Raw genomic sequence first — 25,517 nt, 5'->3', positions numbered from 1 at the left:
AGGTCAAAAAAGATTATACAGCAAGTAATACAGCAACAATTTCATTTCAGTGAAGCACTATACTCTGAAATAAATACAACTGCATGCTGCCCTTAATAACTACTTTTAAAGTAATAAAAGCTTGATTGTTCACTTCGGCTACCACATACATGTATAAAGTAGATTGCAAATTATGTTTCACATGACAACAATTGACTGTTAAGCTTCAATTTGACCAATAATCATATCCATATAGTTCCAATATTTCTCTATCATCTAGTCTTCTCATACCTGCACAGCACACCTTAGAAAACATGGTGGCAACATGTGACCTATGTAATAAAAGGCTGAATACTGGGGGTAGCATGACCCAAACTAGCACAAATGTACAGGTCAAGATTTAACAATGATACAATGTATATGTACAAATCTACCTTTGTACAAAACTTGAATGAAATCAGTTAAAGAACTGTGGCCAGTAATGTGCGGACAAGAAGACCCTAAAACTCAGCCATTTTGTGCATCAAAATGGAACACGTGAGGGCACTAATTCCAAGAGTTGCAGACAGCTAGATTTGTAAATATGCTTTAATATAAAATGTGAAAAACATCCATCAAGAGGGCTGCACACAAGGTGCAGAGCAATATGTGACCCTGCACCTCAAAACAAACAAAAAGTCACTAGACATGAATTTTTAGTTAAGACCATATTCTGGAAGAGCAGACTTTAAGCTTTAAAATGATGTATAACTCAAATCAAATGGACTCTCCTAACCTATCTAAATATTGGAAAGAAAGCACAAACTCAGGAAAAAGGTGAACTGAGAAAAGAGGCTCTGAAGTACAGTGTCTATTCAAGCGCTTAATCATTACCAAACCGTACTGGCTGTGCAATGAATGGGACAAAAAACAGGAAGTAAACCACTAGAGTAACAACAATGAAGGAATTATCAGATTAACTTGAAATTAAGCATGCCTCATTAACACATTCTGTCCATAATTAATGCCAACTTTCAAAGCAGTAGCACTATCCTTTCAAAAGTTATTAGAGTTGAAAGTGAAGAGTGTGGACAAGGTTTTCCAGAAATGAAAAAGGGATTCTAAAGACACACGTAACCACACTATTCTACCAAAACTGTTCGAGATAAACTGCTAAAAAAAAACACACTTTCCTGTCTGTTTTATGATACCAAATTTTAGCATAATGTAAAAGAAGACTTGTTCTTTCAGAAAATATGAAAAAGTCAAGTTCGGCTAGGTTGACCCATTTCACTTATTTTCAGTCCTCACACAAAATCAGTGTGTGCCACTTTATGTTCGTTTTGAGGTGCACGGTCACATATGGTCTCTGATTACTGTATACGCCATATATTTCGCGAGTCTAAATTTTCGCGAATCGGGAATTCCCAACAGTTTCGCGAGTGGTTAAATTCGCGATCGTGGAGTCCTGTACTGAACGGAGAAATGTACACGCGATCAGAGTCAATATTTTCGCGTGTCTTTAATTTCGCGAATAGGACCCGACTCGCGAAATTCGCGGAAACAAAAACCTCGCGAAATATTCAGCGTATACAGTATATAAAGAGCAGAACAAAGGGAACACCATAAACCCAAAACAATAATGGGTCCAAGTTTCATGTTGAGGTACCTCCATGCTAGCTTCCAAGAAGATGTATCCAGAAATTTTAACGCTAGAGTGCACACAAGAAATATAACATGGTGGCTGCCTTAGACTCTGTAAAAAGTGGAACACTGGGGGCAGCATCACCAAAAATTATATGTATAGGGGCTTAGAATTGACTATAAACCTCTGATAGCAAACTTGAACAAATCTGTCTGGAAGTGTGGTTAGAAAAGGGCACACAAGTAGACCCCCAAAAATCAACCTTTTTACCCACGCCGATGAAAATCGGCAGGGGGTTATGTAAAGGGTTCCGTATGTTTGTTTGTTTGTTTGTTTGTTTGTTTGTTTGTTTGTTTGTTTGTTTTTTGTGTACAAGATAACAAGAGAACAGGTAAACGGATTTGCACGAAATGTTCAGGGGATGTTTGGATAATGGCAGGAAAGAATCGATTAGATTTTGGTGATAATCGGTTGACCCTTGCAAATTCTGTGTGACCTTGAAGTTTTGACCCCATGATATAGTGACCACTCTGAAAATTTCCCGTTTCTCACTTTGCGATTTTCTGCTACCATACGAACACATAAACTCCCAAACGATCCGACTTCGCTGCTCAAATGTTCGTAAGAATTCCGAAATTTACGTTTAGGCCTGTTTGAGGGACAAACTGGCCCGTATTTTGATGGTTTTTCAAATTAACATAGATTGTGTTTTTCGTTGGAGGAGCATTTGCTCGGTCGCAGTCACACTGCACGATATGCGCGCTCAATGTCAATGCGTGTGCAAGGCCGCTGACAATGCATCGCGCTCTACACTGTTGGTGCAAAATTGCATCGGGGACGTTGCGGCGCTCGTTAGTGACCGAATGCTGGTGCAGTAGACATTGCATTCAACCCTTGCATTGAATAATTCCCGTAGACACTAATCATAGGGGAAATTGCCTGGGGGGTACGTAAATTTTGTTTTTCTTTTGCGCTTTTGTGGATACCATCAAAGATCGTACACTCATACGACCTTTGATATCATCACACTCTCGGCTTGCTATAATCAGAATATCCCGCAAGAAAACGGCGTATTTCTCGATTTTTAGCGCTTTTTCGGCGACCCGTCGCGTAGACAATACTCTTAAAACTGGACTTAATTCGCGTGCGCTTGGAAAAGTTCCGATTCTGCACTTTTGACGGTGGAATTTGGGATATTCGATGGATTTTTGGAGGAGACTAAAGGACTTTCCTATTGTGAATGAGTGTTACCGTATGTGAAATGATGTGACTTTGCGTGTGATGTGACTGTAGAACCAAAGATTGTACACCTCAGTGTACGATCTTTGGTAGAACTCACTGGCTGGTGATAAAGCACACTGGCAATTAAGTGACCGAATTCTGGTAGATGACCGAATGCACATTATGTTTACCCCGACTTTGTACTTCAGGCGTGGGTCTGCCGCCTTTGACGGCCCCTCTCTCGTTGTGTATGAAAAGGCACAAGCAAGGGCACTACTACCAGAAGTTGTAGGCGGCTAGATATTTTATGATATACTTAGACTGAACAAATCTGAATAAAATATGTTCAGAAATGTGGTCAGCATCTATCGCACACACAAATGTTACATGGCGGAGGTGGTGGGGTTGCACTGCAAAGTACATCGGTACATTGTAGGCCTATAGTGTATCCTCTGGGACACATACTGGGAATACACTAATCTGCAACCAACTATGGGTACTGATATCTCACTTTTCATCCAACTTGTAGAACTTTAGTCACATTTGCCTGTATGATCAAATTTATCATCATTGTATAGTTGATATTCAATATACTCCATGTTTAAAACAGCAGGGTATGTTTTATCAAAAGCAGACATGACAATCAGAAAATAGTGGGATCTGTAAGTTTTCCATGTTTTCACAAAAAAGGAAAAATGTACAATTTTGTAGGGCCTACATGTATCATCCAAGGGTGCAAGTAAAAAAAAGACAAAATTTATGTGTCATAGTAACTCCGAGCTCTTCTACCAAATTGTTAACACACACATACAAAACAATGTTGCCATCACCTTACAACTCTTATCATTTGTCCACAAAATGTAGAAAATTTACCACTACTACATGTACATGTAGGTGATTTCAACACTACAACGATGATGCAATGGATAAAAAACTTGTGGTGATGCACAGCTTGACCTGGAGGTTTGCGGTCAGTTCATTGGTGTGGCTATGATGGTGAAGACCCTATACATCGCTTGACCATATTGACCGGGTAACCAGTAGAGGAAATTCTGTGTACAGATTGGTTTACAGGATCACAGGAGACCAAGTGAGGTACACTACTACTAACATCATCACTTCTCATTTGCATGTGGCTGTGACCAATATCACTACTTCCTTGAAAACACATGACATATCATAACCACTTAAACTTTCTCAATTTATGTCTGATTCCACTCAAACTTCTATAGCTTTTTAATCTTTGATGCTCCCCACCCCCAAACAATCCTTAAATTACAATTGTACATCAGAAAATTACCATTTCTGAGAAATCAACCTGCAATGATATGGTATACAGGGTAAATGATACATTTGTACATTGTATGTCTATTGTTCTTACTGTAAAACTGACATCAAAATCTCTGTACAGGGTGCTATGAAACCATTACTGGTCACAATACTCTACATACAGTGCTTTCCAGTGCATTGAACAAATGTATTGTGGTATGCACCTGTATTTTGTACGGTATAATGTTCTGAACAATATCAGCTTTTAATTCATTTGCAGCCAGGCTTCACAAGTTTAAAAATTCATGATTTCAATGCACTTACAGCACTTAACACATTGGTCCTGTAGAAATAATGAACAGCCAATGACTGAAGTGCAACAGCATGAATACAAACTTCGTCGTCAAGACTTGGAAGCTGCTACACATGCAGAGCACTGAATACTGAATTTAATACAACTACAATGTAACAACCTGTATTATGGCAGCACTGTAGCTATGTACTACAAATGCATGTTTCACTTTCTTGGACTGATTGTGTACTACTGTATCTACCCAATAAGGTACTAGTACATTGTACATTGCATTTGATACTGAGTCTTATTTTTCACAAATCAGGTGGTTGAATTTGCGAGTAAAGAAATGGACAAAGAAATCAGTATTATTCACTCGTGCTATAAACATTAAAAAAAAAGCACTGAAAATTGTCGGTACTATGATGTACATTTTGTATTCCTAAAATGATTCCAATATAATTTGATTGAAGCAGATATTCACAGTACCTGCACCAGTTAGAGTACATATTGTACCTGGTACACATATACAGATGCACAAACATGATTTATATACATAGTTTGCATTCATGTTCATGCACTATGCATACAGTGTATGTATTTAACTTGCACTGTTACATTGTATGTAAACAGCTTTTGCTCATTCATGATCGGAGTTGATATTTTTCAGCATGTTGTTAAACTCATGAATAGTATTAGTACCCAACTCGGTAAATTTTATAATCTAACTAGAAATGTCGCTATGGCGACTGGTATGCCTCCGCCATAATGCATGATTCTCCTTATAGATCTATAGTACATGTGGACAATGTGTGCTTACATTTTCACAAAATTGGCAAAATATTAAAATGACACGTTTGTCACAAATGTGTTGAATGTTCACCTTCCCTGACCTAGGTGTACAATGGATGAATAGGAGAGCATGTATTTGGGGATTTAAGGACTTTAACTAGACTTTGCCCCTTTCATAAGTTTATATGCATTGAGTAATTTTCAAGGTATGGAGAAAAAGTGCAATTTCTGTATTGAATAGTATATTGTTACCATTTTCATCTGGCCTTTGACCCTAAAATTCATAAGAGAATCACTGTCAGGCAGAACATACATAATTATGTACTAAGTTTCAAGATAACTTGAGCCACTTCCGAGATATGGAGGAAGAAGTAAGTTCAACACTTTCACTTGATCTTTGACCTATTGACCTTTGACCTTTTTGGCAAAAAAAAAAAAGAACTTTCAACAGAATCTCTGTATTGGGTTATACATGCATACACCAAGTTAAAAAAAATAATCCTGCTGGCATTTAATAAATATGAGGGAAATAGAAAAATTTTAAAGTGTTGCCCTTGACCTTTGACCCCTGACATATGATCCAATCAATCCCAAATTCCCTAGATAATCACTGCCAGTCAGTAAATGCATATAAACCATTTTCCATGAAGATATCGCAGAGAGATAGATATGTGTATGCATTGAGCCTGTCGCTGTGTTGCATTGCGTATCATGATGCGTTCTCGGTACACGGGAAGCTACGAATGCCGTATTTTATTTCCAAAACTGCAGGATCCTCTGCAGCTCAGCTACGTCATTCAGTTTACTCTCAAGTCGGGTATTATTGTACTCAGACCGTTTAGCAGTGATGTCGACGGCTAAATATCCACTTAAATTTTGTCCTTGCCGATCGTGCCTTTCCATATCAGATTACAGGCCCGCGCCTGTGTATGTATTGACGATGGTTACACGAAACACACTATCTGCGTGCACGTGATATGGGCTCTCATATGGTAATACACGGCTCGGTCATACAAGGGCATTTAGTTACGTACAGTTCGCCATTGGCGTGCCCAAATGAAAACAGCGAATGCTGTTATTTTATTGTATTTTGCACAACTACAGGATACTATGCAGCTCAGGTACGTCATTTAGTTTGCTCTCACGTCGGGTATCATTGTAGTCAGACTGTTTAGGACGGCTAAATATCCACTTAAATTTTTATCCTTGCCGATCGTGCCCTTCCATTTCAGATTACACGCGCCACTGTCCATTCGTTTATTGCTGCTGTAAACATGAATATTAGGGAGCTTTAGATTTTGACGCGCGTACGTTTGAGCCGACGCTTGCGCTGAACGTTCTCCTCTCCCTGTGTCGTGTGGAAAAGTACACCATTGTAGCTTTAGATTACGCTGGGATGCAACGTATAAAAAATAAAATCGCGCCCCCATATGATCAGTGCATGAAGAAGCTCTCTATGTCGCAAACTGTGCGGACATGAAAATAGCCCAGTGCACGTAGTGAAAAACGCAGGCGACGCAAGCTAAAAATAGATTGACTTTACGCGCGCTACTGCGCAAGCTCAGAACATGTTTTTTTCCTTTGAACGTCCGCGCGTCTAAAATCTAAAGCTCCCTATTAATAAGACACGTACGGACGTAGGGGAAAACCTCGCTTTGCCAACCGCCTATTTTTGAAGTTACAAGTAATGGGTGATTCTATAGTCTGTCAAACCAAGTTTTGGTGATAAAAATAAAAAAGAGGGAGCAAATGAAGACAAAAATATTCTTCTTTTTTTAAATGACATGGTAAAATGAATATTATTCATGACATACGCCACTTTTCTTCAGCTTTTTCATGAAGAGAAAAGATGTGTGTGCGTTGGGGCCAGATAGGGCTCATGTATTTTTTTTTTCAATGGGCGTCGAGACTGAGGGCGAATGGCATGGAGAAGGGGGAGATATCCAGGGCAAAATGTCAATGGCAAATGGTTTTTGCATACCACTTGTAGCAAAGAGTTTGTGCACTTGGCAAGTATTTGCACATTAAAACGTAGCAAACGTTGGCTCAATAAGCAAGAAATGGCCAGCTGCACAAGAGAAGGCCAGCTACAGTATACTGTAAGTCAGTAAAAATTTTCATGCATCCAGTAATTGCTGTTTGTAGTGTACATGGCTGCATCTACATGTTATATGGCAAGCTAAAAGAAAATGCATCTACACTGTCCATGTATATCCAATATGGTACATTTGCCATTGGGTTACATGTTCAAAATTAGGATTTCTGCAAAAAAAAAAATGTTCTATAAAAAAGATGATGCACACGCCTTTTCGTGCATCAGTAGGAATAGTGTGCACGCAGTAACTACAGTATGAAATTTAGCCTACACACACTGGGCTTCGCCTCATGGGTTAAGCATTCCATAGTTACCCTATGCACACAATTTCTACTGATGCACTCAGAACTACATGTATGCATCATTTGTATACCTGTAATATAGTAAATCACTGTTGTTTCTGTGCTAATTTGAGCAATATCAAACAAAGTTTAAGACACAAAGCGTTGTGTGAACAACTACTGGTACAAGTAACTTTGCATAGGGCCGTCACAACCATTGCAATACCATAAAATGGCATGTACGCATCACATTAACATTACACAATATTAAATGGGTAAAGTCAAATACTGGTTAGTGACTGGCTAAACACAGTCAATTGATGGAGGCACATTGCTTACAGTATGTTCGCCCATGGGCAGAACATTTTGTAATGTTCTCCCATGGGAAAACATTTTCACGTAACAAATGACAAACGATTGAACAATCATATTTTTCACGCAATCGATAAGATAAATTTGCCTATTCCATACAATGTGATAAAGCAGATGACAGTATTTGACTAACCCATATAATATTACAGATGATGACTTTTGTTGTCGGGAACATGTACAGTGTACCAAACACTCCACCCTCAGGGTTTGAAATGCTATTTCAAACCCTTCGGGTGGAACATTTGGTACGTTCCCTCCCCAGTCATCATCTATGTAATGTCATCACACAAATGATAGCAATTCTTATGCATACATGTGTATTCTGCTATTGACTTGCAATCCAAGCAAGCTACAAATGTACAGTTTATGGCATGAGTGAATGAAAACACAAACATCCGATGTCCTTTTTCCACACAAGTTTTATTCTCAAGTCTGATACTGTTGTACATTGTACATGAACATTTTTCGCACACACACACACTCAAGTACAGTTTGTACTTTTATCACATTATTCACAGGGAGCTCTAAAACTTTGACTGATAATAACATGCATACACACACACACACACACACACACACACTAAGTTCAGAAAACTGATGAAAGTTTTCTGGATAAAGTCCTTCAATATCTTTTCTTTTTTCTCCTTTTTTGTTGCCAAAGTCAGGAAGCAGCTTATGCGGAGATGTGGCTTTATTGTTTGCGAATATAGCAGATCATTGTACTAATTCTGCACTCAATATCACAAAATATTGTTTGCCATCTCAAATGCGCACAAACTACTGTACAATCACGAGAGCCACTTCTCTGGCCCTGCTAAATTGAACAAGAAGGCAAATACTCCCATAGAGACAGAACGATAATGTATGCTGTATATCATAAAATGAGCAGACTCACAGTATAATATGCTATTATGCATTCCAGGGCATTACAAAATATGCAGAAGGTATACAGTCATGTGTCTCCCCAACTAGCCCGAATGATGAGCATTAGGGCACCATACTCTGAAAAGGCAAGTGGCCATGCAAGTTATTTGCCGAAGACAAGTTGGCGAGTAGATTTGTAGCACCCTTCACTGCAATACTATATATCGTTACCCACATGAATACTATAGTAATCTAGTACATGTATTTTGTTACCAAGTGGCATCCTCAAGTACAGTTCTGTTTGCACCACTGACAGGGGTATTCAAGCGATGAATAATGCTTTATCTTATTGTTTGGGATAAGTAGACAGTGTGAAAGTACTATGCATGGTACTTGTATACTGCGTTTCCAGTTAATATGTGAGGGTTGCACAGGTGTAATCACAGCACTAATAATGGAATAGGAAGAGACCAAAGCTACAATGTAGGCCTTACAAATGTGTAAATGTATAGTTGTATCAAAGACAACTACCACATGTACAATGTAAGAAAAAGCATTCTGCTGGCAGATCTTTCCTTGACCTTTCATGTACATTGAGTGCTTTACTTCAAAATCAAAATACATGTATAATTCATGTACAGTGTACACTGTATGCCTGATACCTTGTTAGTACATTTACATGTAGGATATACTTTACATGTTAGGATACATCCTACATTTACAAGTAGGATATGTTTGTGACTTTAAATGCCCCAAATGTTTTAGTGGTCATAGACTATTTCTGAGTCTAAGGCTACAACTTGTAACAGATCAACAGATTTGAATCACCCTGTTTAGACCATGGGGTGTTTTAGTAAGATAAGTTGATCTTAAGAGTTTTAAGATCAACTCAAGATTATGATATAATCTACATACCACTTGTTTCCCTATACAGTTTTATCAGCCTTTTAGAATCCACTTCAAGTTGTTATAAAAAAATTACAGAAAAATTCCTCTGTCAATCATATGACTACAAGAAAAAGTCTCTAAAGTTTTCATTTTCTTTAGAAAATTTAAAAAAACACAACATGATACCAAAATGTAAAGTTGATCTTAGCTTCTAAGTAGATCCCCCTCCCCCTTACCAGGTAGTCATATTGTCAGTAGCACTATTTACTGCACTTGGATGGATCAAAGCACGAAAGCAATGCAAGGAGAGGTGTAGTACTACTGTACACCGTATGTAAGATCTATCCCTTACTATGCACACTGTGGAAGTATTTTACATGCTGTCATCAAGTTAGCCTGTTCAGTGATTACAAGCTGTAGGGTTTGCAGCTGTTGAAAATTCATAATGCATTGGTTGAACCTGTGACAATGATTGTTTAAACTAGTTGTATTGTACTGACCCAAAACTGTACAAGGAGCAGCATCTTGCACAACTGTCACTTCGCAATTCATGGCTATGGGTACACACAACTGTAGGTGCCTAAAGAATATCAAGCAAATGCATCATTAAAGGAAAGTAAAATTTTTCAAAAATATTACCAGAAAGAAATATACACAATAGCATCCCATCATTTGTATAAGAAGATATTTTCTACAGTCTGCAAGAGTTTAATATTGTTAATTGTTGTAGAGCAATGTCCATCTTATCGCTACATGACAATCACTTAGTCAACTGGAAGGTGGGTAAAACAGTACCAAACCAACATCCCATGTCTAGACTGAATAGTAACAGATGTAAGGTTAATGCAAGTGCAGCAGGGCAAGGATCCTTGGTGACCGACTGCCAGTTGAAATCCTGATGACTCATACAAAACTTGGTAGCATACAGTACTCCTCTCCATAATAACACTCATTATTGTGCTGCCTATGCCATACAACTGTACTTACTGTATGATAAAGTGTTTGTCTCAGATGACATCGTTGCAATTACTTACTTTTGAGGGCCCCCCTTTCCATGCTTTTACAGACATACAATGTAATCTGTGGCAATTCTCACTTTGAAATACAATTTAAAGAACAAAAAATCAATACGAATGTAAAAACAGTCTCTTTTTTTTTCATCTTATTCCTACCTAAAGTGGTGAAAGTAATTGTTATTCTGTCCACTCGGAAAGCAAAGGTCCTTATACATTTTGTGAAGTCAAGCAGGATCAATATTTAACCTACGTGTATGTACATGTGTATATAAATAGCACAAAAAATATATAATATCATTAGGTTAGTACATGTATACAAAATATCTGACTACATTTTCCAGAATTTGCTTCCACTGTACATACAATGTATTAAAGCTAGTTTAGAGCACAAAGTACAATCAAATTTGAAGAAAAAAATAATATCTCACATAAAAGGAAATCTAAGCCAAGACTAATGCTAGCAATGAACAATAATGATCATAATGTTCAGCAATGCCATTCTGCAAAAATGGATAAGGGTCAATCCTTGTTTTTTGATAGTTACTGCATCTACACTTTACTACATTTTGACATGTTACACTATATATTGTCTAATATCCAGTAGCTGTGTAGTTCTACTTGTAATTCCAACAAAGCCTGTGACAAATGGTGAATCTTTTACTCTTTGGCTACTGAGAAGGTAAAGACAATAAGGCATACAAATGTAAACATTGACAGGATGTCTTGAAGTGTTTACAATAACACGCACAGGTTGGTCAGCAAGGCCATTTTGACAGTGACAAAGAAACTTATACATTGTTATTGGGAGTTCTCATTTGATGACAAATACCCAAAGAGAAATGATTCACACCCTACCACGCACAACTGTACACAGTGTAGGCCTACGATATACAACACTGACTAACTGTGCAAACCCTGGTAGTCCTTTGGCATGTTACTGTGGAGTAGACCTACAAATGTTCAGATTTTTTTCAGAATACACATTGAGTTCATTGGAAAAGGCAGTTAGCATTACAGCATCATTGGTATCCCTCAACACCTTATAAATTTGTGTGTTCATACTACACTGTGTTCTGTTCAAATTCTACAACATGAATGCATTATGAGTCCATTTCTTCCCTGTCAAAAGCTATAATCTGCCAGAGAATTGAACACTGCCATGGTTGTAGTCTCATAGATTTTTACAATATGATTTGTTTCCAGATTTAGCCAATGTAACCTTGACACTTGGGCCATGACTCTAGCAATGATTTGCCAGTGGGAGACTGCATACAATATTGGAACAAATTCAAATATCTCACGTTGTATGCCAATATATTTACAAGGTGAAAAATATTTATGTGAGCTGGTGCCTCTAGTCCTTTATTTGAGCTAAGTTTATGGCTATCCATTTATCAGCAATGGTGTCATTAGAAATAGAAAAGGAAACTATGACCATTTACATCTTCCCCATCTTACAGCACAAACATACTGAAGGTGCATGTAGAAGCGTAGCATCCATGGTTTCCAGACTATATGTACAATGTATTGTATCATACATGTACTGTACATCCTGTGCCTCCTTAATATTACTCTGACAAGAAATGCATCGAGTGACTTCATATTTCCATTGCCAGTGATGGTGCTAATAATGTCACTATAAAGAGTAACAGCCTGAAATCAGTTGGCGCTAGCAGGTTGGCCTAATGACAATGACATCTAATGTAGGCCCACTACAGTACTTACAGTACTGCAATGTGTATCATGCTGTCTGCTAAAATGGGCTACAGTGCTGTACAGCACATTGCATTAGTGTTTTCCCATTCACTACTCAAAAGCCCTTTGAAATTACCTACATGTAAATCTTTATTTCAAGTTAAATGTTGGTGTCAATACTTTTATATTTAGGGCCTACTGTAGAAAATGTCACACAACTGTAAATATCATCTGATACTAACTATCCTTGGTACGGTACTATAAAACCTAATCATTCACACATTCTGACAAACTTGAAGAAATTATAATTCTGCAATGTTGATACAAATGAGCTATACATCACTAGCCTTTGACCGGGTACTAAGATCAGACAAGAAATAGAAGAATTAAGAAAAGTAGCATGTATTCTTCACAGTGAGAGTGATTTGGAAGTGAGAGATTTGGAAGTGAGAGACATTTGGAATATTCCAATGTTGTATGGATCGAGCCTCAGGTTTATGACTGATGACAGAAGGATTGAAGGTCAATTCCATTGTGACTTATGGGACAAAGTGACAATTTTCAGCAATTTCAAACCAGTATTTTGAGAAAATAGTTGCATCAAATGCATTTTTCTCAGTTCATGGTTAGATCCATCATATCACAGTTTATGAAAACACCATACTTAGTTTGAAAAGTATCATTGCATTACGTACAGCAACGAAAAATTGCTGTCGTGACTTATGGGACATCTGAGAACCACCGTTTTTCACATGGGAAAGTAAGTTCTGAAATATTCTTACACACAGAGTCTCTGGAAAGATATTTTCTTTCCTGAATGTAGCAAAGGGTTGGTGCTTACCCTGAGCCAAGTGGTATGAATATCTACTCATTGGTACAGTAGCAGGATAGGGAAAACCAGTGTGACTGATGGGACACAAAAACGTGACTTATGGGACGCTATCAACTACCACATTTTGAGATTGACAGAATAATATTTTCTTATGCCAGAACAAGTTCTAGAACATCATAAAACCAATCTATGACCAAAGAACATTCAGAAAATAAGCCATCTGAGAATTACACAAGCTGTATTATGGTCATAATAGTGTATCAGAAATGGTACATAAATTCTGCAAAAATTGGCAATTTTCATGAAAAATGAAGGTTTTTCGGACATAACTCCACTCCACGTTCACCGATGTTCACAAATGAGGTATCAAAATATCCGTTGTGAAAGGCTGCTTTGAGTAAACAATACCAGATCATCTAATTAAGCTTCATTAATCATCTATACTCAATAGTTTGATTATCATAAAATGCAACCTTTCGGTGGAATTGACCTGAAGCGGTTCAACATAGATCAGCCAAACTGGACTCAGCACCCTTATCTTAGAGTGAGAGACTCCTCGTGAAGCCTAATCTTTATTCTTTGCATTACCGGAGGAAAAGAGGGGACATGATCTAGGTCTTCAAAATACTACACCATGTTGTATATGGTACAGATAGAATCAACCCACAGTCTTTCTTTGTACAATCACAGTATCATGGAACAAGAGGCCACCCCTTCAAATCATTCACCATCCACTGTCGACTGAACATCCGGAGCAACTTTTTTAGCAAAAGGGTTATCCAGTCATGGAACAGTTTGCCTACATCACTTGTGACATCCACTAGTATACTTTCTTTCAAACATGGTTTAGACACGTTCTGGTCAGACAAACATTTTGAAATTGTCTGACATCCATGCCCACCCTTGTTATAGACTGTTACTCATGCTACCGAGAGCTGACAACCGGGAGACCAAAAGGCCTACCTACACTCCCATAGAGATGATGATGATGATGACAAAAATTGAGATGATTTCATCTTGTTTATGCTACGGAAGCCAACATCAAAGTAGGACTGATAAAAAGATCCTTTTCAACTTTGCAGAAGAAGAGTTTTCTCTATATCAATATATACATGTATATAAACAATTGTACAACCAACTGCCAACATTAGAATACTGCAATTCAGTGTAATGCCCAACACTGAAGAGGGATGAAGACATGCTAGAACTAGAGATTGTAATTTGTCATCACTGACAAATTAAGGTGATCCGATTTTTTTTTTAATCAATGATTCAAGTCCTGATCGCAATAGGCATGACCATGACAGGTTTCATCTGTGTTCAGAGACATTGGCCGTGTGATGTTTGGATTCTCATTTAGAAAAGGTCGTCATATCTGCCATCTTTGGTACCAAATCTGTATACACTATAACGAAGATACAGCAACAAGTACATATAACCTTTGACCCCACTTTGCACAACCTAGATGGCATCTGAGCAAAGAATGGTTATTTTGTGAAATGATTCTTGTAACATGATCTTTACGTGTGCAAAATATGGGAAAGATAAGACATGTATTCACCAAGATACAGGATGAAACATATGTGACCTTTGACCCTAATTTACATACCCAAGATATTGTCCGATCAAGTAGTTGTTATTTTATCAATCAATCAATTCAATCTTTATTTCCGATTCAATATATAATATACAAAATATATGTGAATATGAGCAAATTGTACAAAAAGTGAGTTTAAAAACAATGGAAACGACAACAAAACAAAGCGAGATTATGATAAAGACAAAAGAACAAAAAAAAAAAAACACATCGGGAAAACAGATATCACAGGTACATAGAAAACAGAAACTCATTAACATTATGTGTTTGGTTGACCGGAAAATGGTATGCGCGTAGAAAGCCAGAATAGGCTTGTTATGTTGCACATACTCCGCGTTATAATCATTTGAAAATTACTTTAAAAAAAAAATCAAATTAATCATAACAAAAAAGAGAAAAACATTAAACACCATCATACAAATAGAAGAAAGACCAATGCATCCATACATAATAATCCAATCAATACTTACTAATCAATAACTTCTTGTACTGCCTTTTGAACATATTATTAAACTGTGTATTGAATTTGCTCAATTCTAACGTATTCCATAAAACAGGACCAGTATGACGTAACGAATATTTAGATTTATCGGTTAAAAAACGCCATCGATGAAGATGATTTGACGATCTTGTATAATAATTATGTACATCAGAGTTCACAGAAAACATATTTTGTAAATAAGGTGAAAGAGTTTTAGCATGGAAACGTTGCATAAAGGAACATATTTGAATTTTATTCAAATCTTGCAATTTAAGAGTGTGTAATGATTTAAAAAGTTTAGATGTTGAAGCTCTATAATCTGACTTTGTACAAATTCGAATTGCTTTCTTTTGTAGTATAAAAAGTCTTTGAGTATGGCAAGAATACGTGTTTCCCCAAATAGAATTGCAATAAGATAAAACAGATAAAATATAAGCATTATAAAGAGCGAACAAAATGTAACTTGGCAAATCATATTTCAGTCGATTCAAAATTCCAATAAAACGAGAAATTTTTGTACAGACAAAGTCAATATGATCGCTCCAACTCAACTTACTGTTTAATACAACACCTAAAAAATTTACAGATTCATAAAATTTCAAACGTATATCACCAATTTTTAAAATCATATCATCAGTATTATACTGCACACCTCCGCGTTTAAAAAGTACACATTGTGTTTTACTTATATTCAAAGTGAGCATATTGCACTTAAACCAATTATGTACTTGATAAAGATTTTTGTTTAAAAGTTCAATCAACACATTGATATCATTATGAGAGGCAAGAAGTGAGGTGTCGTCTGCATATAAAATAAAATGAGATTCATGGCAAGAATTGACAATATCGTTTATATAAATCAAAAACAGTAAAGGTCCAAGAATGGATCCCTGAGGCACACCCGTATTGATATTTCTAAAAGACGAATGGAAAGAATCATAAACAGTGAATTGTTTCCGCCCACATAAATAAGATCTGAACCACTTAAGACAGACACCACGAACACCATAATATTGCAATTTTTGAAGTAAAATTTCATGAGAAAGACAATCAAATGCTTTAGAAAGATCCATGAATATTGCCAAAACTTCTTTACCATCATTCATTTCTTGAATTATTCTGTCTTGTATTTCTATAACTGCCATTTTACGAAATAATGTACGTGACATGAGCTAAACATGTGCAAAATATGGGGGTGATAGGGGCTGTTTTTCTTGAGTTATTGCAAAGAAAGTTGCAGAAACATAGAAATATCTCAATACATCGAAGATAAGCTTAATTTCAACCAAGTATTTTAACATGATCCCGACATCATATGAAAAAACAAAGGGCACGTAACGATAGCGCAAAGTCTAAGTTACAACATATTAAAATCTGAGAAAAATTCACCGAAGGGTAATTGAGCTAGTGCTCGATAAAGACAATCATGTCAATTTTCACATCTAGAAAAATTCCCTCCCATAGAGATAACACGTCATAACGAAGAAACAGAAAGAAGTACATATGACCTTTTGACCCCACTTTGCACAGACAAGATGACATCTGAGCAAAGAGTGGTTATTTTGTGAAATGATTCTTGTAACATGATCTTTGCGTGTGCAAAATATTGGAGAGATAGGACATGTATTCACTTAGATACAGGATGAACCATTTATGACCTTTGACCCTAATTTACATACCGAAGATTGTGTCCGATCAAGTAATTGTTACTTTATGAAATGATGTACGTAACATGAACTAAACATGTGCGAAATATTGGATAGATAGGGCTTGTTTTTCTTGAGTTATTGCAAAGAAAGTTGCAAAAGGAAATTAATATGAAAATACATCGAAGATAAGCTTTAATTTCAACCAAGTTTTTGGACGTGATTCCGACACCGTATGAAAAAATGAAGGGCACACTTACGATAGCCCAAAGTCTCAGCTACAACATATCGAAATCTGGGAGAAATTCACCGAAGCATAAGTGAGCTAGTGCTCGAAAAAGATAGTCATGTCAATTTTCACTTCCAGAAAAACTGCTCTCCCATAGAGATAACACGTAAACTGGTCAAATTTTACAAGGATGCTTTCAATCCATTTTTACGAGGTGATGACGTCATCCAATCAAATTTTTGTAATTATAAATATGAAAGTACATTTAATAAGCTACAACATACTGAAAACTGGGTGAAAATTGGCAAAGGATAAGCGAGATACGCTCGAGTGAACTTGAAATTTGATGACGTCATTTTGAAAATTTACTTTTTTTACTTTATTAAGAAATTTGATATCTTTTAATCATTTTTTCAGTATCGCCAACCCATGAAATGATATGTAAAACTCATCAGCTTTCAAAATATGTAAAGAAAATGGGAGGTCACCGTCCATCCTGACGAGTAAAATCGGATTTAAAATTGGCGGTTTTTTGGCATTGTTGCATTGTATATCGCCATTGACGCGCGCGCGGAATTTCAACTTTGACGGGCCCGTATGACGTCATATTGAGTCGGATTGACTTGAAACTTGGAAGAAATATTCCTTGACATTTCAGGCATATGATAAATGTGAAAAAACGGGAAATTTCTATTCCATATGACCTGTGCGTGCGTATATGTGCGCGCGCGTACGCGTCCGTCCAATTTTTTCAATTTTTCAAAAAATGCTCTAAATGGTCTGAAACGTGTGCAAAAAGATTTTGAGCTCGATTGGAGCATACAAATATTTCAACGCGCGCGTACGCGCACGTTTTAATAATAAATATGAATTTTGATAATATGAGTAAAATGTGCTTGACTTGAAATATATGTGACGTAAATTTCATTGAAAATGTTCATTCCATTAATGAGATATGAATGAAAATGTGTTTTCATATAATGACGTCATAGTGACGTCACGGTCGACTGATCACTATGATTTTACTTGCGCTGTCGTCTTTGCGACATGATACATATATGGTGTAAGTTTGACATTGAGAGGCAATGCACTTTCTGAGCTAACCTCTGCACAACTTTTGAGGAGAAATAAAGAAAGAAACAAAGAAAGAAGAAAGATTCAGTACAGATACAGAAGGTGATCCGAGAGGATACTCGGATCACCTAAAAAAGTCCAGCAAAGGGCCACAAGACTTCTTCCTGAACTGAAACAGAAGGCATACCTGGAAAGAGAGCTGCATCTACACCTGTACCCACTTTGGCTTACAGAAGGCAGGGTGCTGACTTGATACAGTTCAAAATCCTGAAAGGCTTCAACAGAGTAAATCCTTCAAAATTTTTCCAATTGGCCAGTAGTTCAACAACAAGAGGTCACAATCTCAAACTTTTCAAACAATGTGTCCATTCTGAGGCAGTCTGTCTTCTCAATAAGAAATGTAAACAATTGGAATGCACTACCTAAGGAAGTCATCAATGCTACCACCACAAACCAATTCAAGTCTTCCCTAGAAAGATTGGAGAAATAACCTAATCAAGTATGAACCCTACCTGAGACGGGACAGAACAGTAACGAGGGACAAATAAGCTTCGCTTCCAGTCTCTACACCCAAGTATGAAGTAAGTACAATTTACTGTACAATTTGTGAGTAAGTATTTTTTGTGTTCATGCGTTAATGACTGCTTGTATTGCTATCACTGCAATGGTGTGGTTTGGGGGTTTTCTTTGTTTTGTCATATTATGCAAAACAATTCAAGGACTTGTCTATACTTTTGAACAGGGTCTACACAGTGCTTGCAAAGGCAGCAACTGCCAAAATGCAAAATCAATCCTGTTACAGTACTAGAATTCATACTAAACATGACAGAAGTATATTAACAGTGACAAACACTGATGAATATCTAAATTGACAGCTTAAAAGGTTGAAAGGGATATCAAAAGTTTATTCAAGCAACTTGTGCCAGAGTATTTTAGACTCTGAGCTATACACAGCCCAGTCACTGTACGTTTACATCGACTGGGCTGTGTATAGTTAATGTTGACATGTTGATTATTCACAATGTGACATAGAATCTATACAACATCTAGGTCTGATAAAAGAGCTAATTCATACAGGAAAGTTATGAAAATAATAATCAATAGAAAAATTGATGAATTTACTCGTTGTAAGTTGTTCAATACCTTTTTGGAGACAGGGCTGCGTGGTTCACCCATCTCATTCCTCCTGATGTTTACACCAGCTTCAGCCCCATTCCCTCCATCACTAATCTTTCTGTTTCCATTGGCATTGGTTACAAGATTCAATGCACCTGCTCCTCGAAACTCAAAATCATCAGTGAGTCCAGCTCCATCATCCTCTGTACTATGGTGTCTGTATCTTTCTGAGGTCTGACACTCGCCTTGGCCTGGTCCAGAGGTGTTTCTGTGGTACTGTTGATGTGATGAGAGCCCTCCTGCATTAGAAAAGCTGCTCAGACCGCTCGCTGCCTGCATTTGTGCATTGTCCGATGTGAGGTCGCTTAGGGAGCCGGATCCGTACCTGTATTCGTACTGTAGGCCCGACCTACCCATATACTCTCCTCGAGCGGACGGATTTTTCTTACCGAAAATCTTAAAAAGCTTCGCCATGATGACTTCAGCGGGTCACTTCTTCCGACTCATTCCATCCTGCCTGGAAATCTTTCAAAAATGGGTCAGAATGAGATTGGTATTTCCACTTTACCACTAGCAGATGGATGATTTCGGCCACTTACTCGGGCAAAGTCACACTACATAGAAATATACTGGCTATAGAGAATAACACTGAGATCAGTCATTGTCTACGTATGTATCATCCGTACACAAAGCTATCGAAGAAAACGCCAGCATGTGAGATGAGTCAGAACAACGACAGTGTAGTGTAGACGTTTATCGAAGCTGCGATATATCACGGAATGCAAGCGCGGAAGAACCACAGCAGTGTGAACAAGGGATCTCCTCAGCATCACCATAGATTTTCTCTTTCTCGCATAGTGGGTTGAGGGGGTGGTTGCTCGTACATTTGTAATCCGCTCTTGGTTGCTTGGTGTAACTCAAAGCTGAACTCTACCACAGACAAGCGCACTGAATGATAATAACAGAAGTATATTATATCTTGAAAAGAAAAACAGATTGGAGGTTGATGTGCTTAGTCTTTGCCACTTTAAAAAGTCAGTCAGAAACAGATGTTGTCAAATGTGCACAGATACGATTACACTAACATGCTGAACTTGAGGAACTACATCACAAATTATCAACTTGAATTGGAATAGGTGACAATAACTGTAGAAATTAGAAAGTCATTTTGGCCTGTATGAATTGGAATACTTCTAGGTGACATGTACTGTAGGAAGCCATTAAGCCTATAATGGTACTAACCTTGATTATAGGAGCTGTGCTATTGTAAGTTTTCCACTTGCAAACATGTTTGTACATTACGCTCAAACTGTTTAATATTCTTTATATAATGATGCTTTTCCTATAAGTTATCACAGACAATCTTTTTTGGGGGGAGGGGGATGGTTAATGAACAAATTAATTCATTCAGCCAGACATAACTTCATGCAATTTAACGATGATGACTTGAAAAAAAAACAACAACAATAAACGTTCATGCCAGTAAAGTTCATTTCATTGAAATCCATATCAACTTATCAGGCGTCAGCAGTGTCATCTATACAGGGAATGATACGTCCGTCGTACCTTAGTGTTTAGGAACAGGAGATCTGCAGGAAATTAGTTTTATACCTTTGACTCACACACACGCATGGATTCCCATTTGAGTATCAACTAACAGTAACTCTGGGAAACATATTTCAAAAATATACAACCCCTTCTTTAATTTACTGTTACTGTTACTGTTACTGTTACTGTCTGTTACTGTTAACGTTAATTTTGTTACTGTTATTGTGTTTTCTAGTCTATTTGTATGAGTAGTAAAGTGCGCTTAGAAACGTCAGTATGAAGCGCCATATAAATGCAATTATTATTATTATTATTATTATTATTATTATTTATCAGGAGTCTAAAGAGAAAGAGAGCGAAAGCACCCCTTTTTAAAACGAAATCTCCCGTGAAAAGTCAAGTACACTTAAAAAAACAAACAAACAAACAAACAATATTGGGCCGGATGGACGGTCGCGCAGTCCTGAAAAGAATAGTTCTACTGGAGGCACCAAGGCTCATAGTTTTGAGAAGAAACCCGAAATCAGGCAGAGTATAATTTGTCTAATATTTTGGATTAAAATGTAAAGAAAAGAAGGGGAAGTGAAGTGAGAATTAAGTCGTGGTGGATGCGATGTCGTGGAGAGATCTACAGTGACCATGCGAAGCTGTGTTGGCGCGAGTATGTCACACTTTGCTTTTTGACGTTGACCGCAGGAAGCAGTGAGCGATGTCAGAATTCCTTTGTGATGTCACAATTGCTTTGCGACACAGTAAACAAAGTGTGTCCGTACAAAGCAGCGCGCGATGCCACAATTGCTTTGTGATGTCACAATTGCTTTGTATTTGTGATGAAAAGAACGCGCTCAGAATCTGGGTTAGGAATGCAGCTTCTCATGACGTCGCACGGATCTCGTTCGCGTTGGCTTCTTGTGGACCGCTTGTGATTATGATGACGTTCATGCGTATTACCTGTCAACAATGAACAACGCGCAGCACTCGACGACGGCGCGCTTAACATCCGCGCAGTGAATGCAGCTTTTTCATGACGTCACCACGCAACTCGTGCGTCACTGGGGCTCTTTCACATAAAACTAGTATAGTCTCCTTCCTACCATAAATTATACCACCTGTTCACTGGCTAGAGTCCTGAAGGGATCTCTGGCTGTTGGCGCGAGCCTGACGCACCCGAGAGAGAATCTCAGCCATGCAGCTCCAGCTCCGTCCTACATCTTTTGCGACCTGAGACTCAACTCGACAGTTCATCAGCTACCCTCTTTAGAGAACCATTTCTATACGCATCTTGGTCCGCCTGTATGGCCAAGGAGGTTTGAGAGAATACCTCCTTGGGCTGGCAAAGACATTTATCCACCTCGTTAGCTGTACGTGCTATGTACAGCTAACGGAGATCTCCTGAAAATTGTAGTCATGAGAAGGAAACCTATAGACCTAATCTGTAATCTTCAGCTAAAAGACTGATCGGGTTCTGTTTCAACCAATTTCAGGTCAGCTAGCTGTACAGGAATTAATCACAGAACTCGAGGGCCGACCTCAGCAATGTACCTACCTCGGCTCAGCCATCAGTGCTGATGCAACAATATAATGGACAAGAACATATACAGGGTGTACAAAAAAAGTTACATTTTTGAAAAAATGTCTAAATTACATTTCAAAATATTCTGAAGATTTTTTTCACATATATGGATGCCCAATAGTTTCATCTATCAAGTGCAATCAACAAAACAAACTTTTATTCATGCTTGGCTGAACACTGACGCTCTTTGTCCAGAGTGTGATAAATGACTTGCGCCAAATTGAAAGAAGATGGAAAATTCAGTCGGCGGTCCAAGTAAGTGCTCTTATTCAAACAAATTGCTTTTTTATGTTATGATAGTCTGAGATTTTTTTGTCAGTTTTATCGTAATTTTAATGATTTCATTTCTAAATCAATTGGTGAGAATTAGAGTGTGTAATTACTTCAAGATCTTTAAAGCACAGTTTTCACAATACACGGACACATCAATACCATATGCCAGTTATTCATTAATGTGGTAATAGTACCAAATTCATCAACATTCATCCTATTAATCAATCAATTGATTGACCAATCAATCAATCAATCAATCAATCAATCAATCAATTAACCCATCAATACACCAACCGATATAACAGTTAGTTAGTCATTGACTCGTTCAATTAGTGAATCAACTCAATAATCCATTAATCACTTTTCAATCATTGAAATAATTAATCGGCTGATTGAATGAATAAATCAATAAATAAATCAGTTTTTCAAACATTGATTAGCCTTTAAGCCACGGGGGGGGGGGTGATATTCCCTATGTCGATCTGCTACTTGTTATAAAACATACATACAATTGTGACTGACTGATTGTTTGATTGATTAAATGAATGATTGATTGATGGATGGATTGATTGATTAATTAATTGACTAATTAATTGATTGATTGATTGATTGAATGCTTGATTGATTGGATTGATTGGATTGATTGTATTGATTGAATGATCTGAGGATGCATTAATTTTGTACTTTTCTTCTTGACTGAGTGACTGGCACGTGGGTTCGATATGTCTGTGCATGATTTGTGATAACCGTGCTTAACAGATCTTGATGTTGTCAATCAACCTTCCGTAACACAATGGAATCATTTAAAACGTGATAGAAAATTGCCAGAAAATTCCTAAACTATCATAACATAATCAAAACTGTCAGCAAAAGAGCAATTTGTTTGAATGAGAACACCTATTTGGGCTTCTGGCTGAATTTCCCATCTTCTTTGAATTTCGCGCAAGTCATTTTTCACACTCTGGACAAAGAGCGTCAGTGTTCGGCCAAGCGTGAACAAAAATTTGTTTTGTTGATTGCACTTGATAGATTAGACTATTGGGCATCCACTAATATGAAAAAATCTTCCAAATATTTTGAAATGAAATTTAGACAATTTTTTTAAAAGTGTAACATTTTTTCGATACACCCTGTATGGTGTATATGCCATCGAGTCAGCAAGGCAAGTGCTGCATGCTTACGGGCGATACGAACGGATATTGAAACAGCACGACATTATTCACCTATATTCAGACAAACAACCAAGCTATCTTCCCGTTCTGCTCTTGACAGACGGAAGCTATAGCTTGTAGGTATGAAAAAGTTCCACAAAATCACTAATCAGCAGCTAGCTACTCGAGATGGACCGGTCATTATGTTCTCCGCATGGATTGTTCGAGAATACATGAACCAATTACTGATCTCACTCCATTCATAAATTGTATTCAACTTGAACATGGAGTGTTCTTACATCTTAAGCGAAGAGAAGAGTGGAGCTGAAGTACTCGGTTCATTGATCATCATATCGGTCATTCAGTCATACGACCACTCGGGAGCAACGTTAAACTTTCGATTTAAGAATTTCCATCTTCAATTCAGTTCTTGAGCTGCAGATAACAATGGCCATTTAACTTCTATATAGTTTGTTCATCTTCTGTGGATAGAAAAGACTCGTTCAGCTTCCTCGACGCTGAAGTTTTCTACTTGACATTATATGACATGTATATTGCCATTTATGCCTTGCCCATCTCACTTTCATCTTCATTATTGATGGTTGCAGTGCTTTGACAAAGTAAACCGTGCTGAAAAAAAAAGAACAAACAGCAAAAACAACAAAACATAATTGTTTGGAACCGTTTGCCGCGCGATAAAGTTGAGCCGTCTGGAAGACTGGAATCGAATAAACACACATAATGTGAATATATATATATATATATATATATATATAATTATCGATATGTTTCGTAGCCATTGTACATATAGCGTTGAAAAAAATCATCAACAACAAAGACAACGATATTATGCTTGTTTGATATCATGATCCACGTGCTTGCAATAGCTCGGACGAAGTGGCTAGAGGCTTTAAATTTCGTGCATGCATATATACTATCAGTGCAGGACAGATGGTATACCTGACAGGATAAAATCATTAAAAAATCATAGCTTTCAATGTGTTTATGAATAAGATTAGCAGCCAACCTTTCACACCTGCCAGACAGTCCCTAATCTTGTCTGTAGAGGGCTCACATTGACATAACACAAGCCACACCTTGTCTTCACAGTAACTGTTCTTGCCAAAATGTAATTCTTAAAGTAGGCCTACAGTATTTTGGATGTGCCTCGAAATCAATTTCATGTTTGTTTGTTTTTTATTAGAGGTACACTTTAACACGTTCATGCAAGGCCTACTTATAGTATATTATAGACTGTGACCGTATGCTGAAGGTTGTGTTCTTATAGCTGTCAAATGATTTATTTGTTTCTTTATGTGTTATGGGAAGCTACAGGGTCACTTTGATTCAAGTGTCAAATCTAGAAGACGAATAGTCATTATACTGATCAAGATCATCCTACAAGTTAATTTCTTATAACATGTCCTTGTATCTATACATAAATCATCAGGTGTAATTCAAGATGGAATTTACATCCTCATAAATACACTTCTTATCACTTTTAATAAGTGGAAATTGCATATAAATTGGCATTATGTGCATGTGTGAGAGAGTTACAGGTGTATAACCACTTCCCTTTTAAAGGGGAATTTACCAAACATAATGGATT

General features: G+C 37.3%; 1 protein-coding gene across 1 annotated transcript in view; it reads right to left on the bottom strand.

The window, feature by feature from the left end:
- LOC139736033 (SH2 domain-containing adapter protein F-like) overlaps positions 1–19,906 on the bottom strand; it is a 90,585-nt gene extending 70,679 nt beyond the window's left edge. The window contains exon 1 of the mRNA XM_071646776.1: positions 19,391–19,906. Coding sequence (XP_071502877.1) covers positions 19,391–19,837 — 447 coding nt within the window. The 5' untranslated portion in view covers positions 19,838–19,906. The remainder of the gene's footprint in view (positions 1–19,390) is intronic.
- Positions 19,907–25,517: the final 5,611 nt, after the last annotated feature.

This window comes from Diadema antillarum, unplaced genomic scaffold (assembly GCF_040938485.1).
Source record: "Diadema antillarum isolate AM-2024a unplaced genomic scaffold, OU_Dant_1.0 seq00000620_RagTag, whole genome shotgun sequence".
NCBI lineage: Eukaryota > Metazoa > Echinodermata > Echinoidea > Diadematoida > Diadematidae > Diadema > Diadema antillarum.
The sequence above is the reverse complement of the archived record's forward strand: the minus strand, read 5'-3'. Positions and strand labels throughout refer to the sequence as shown.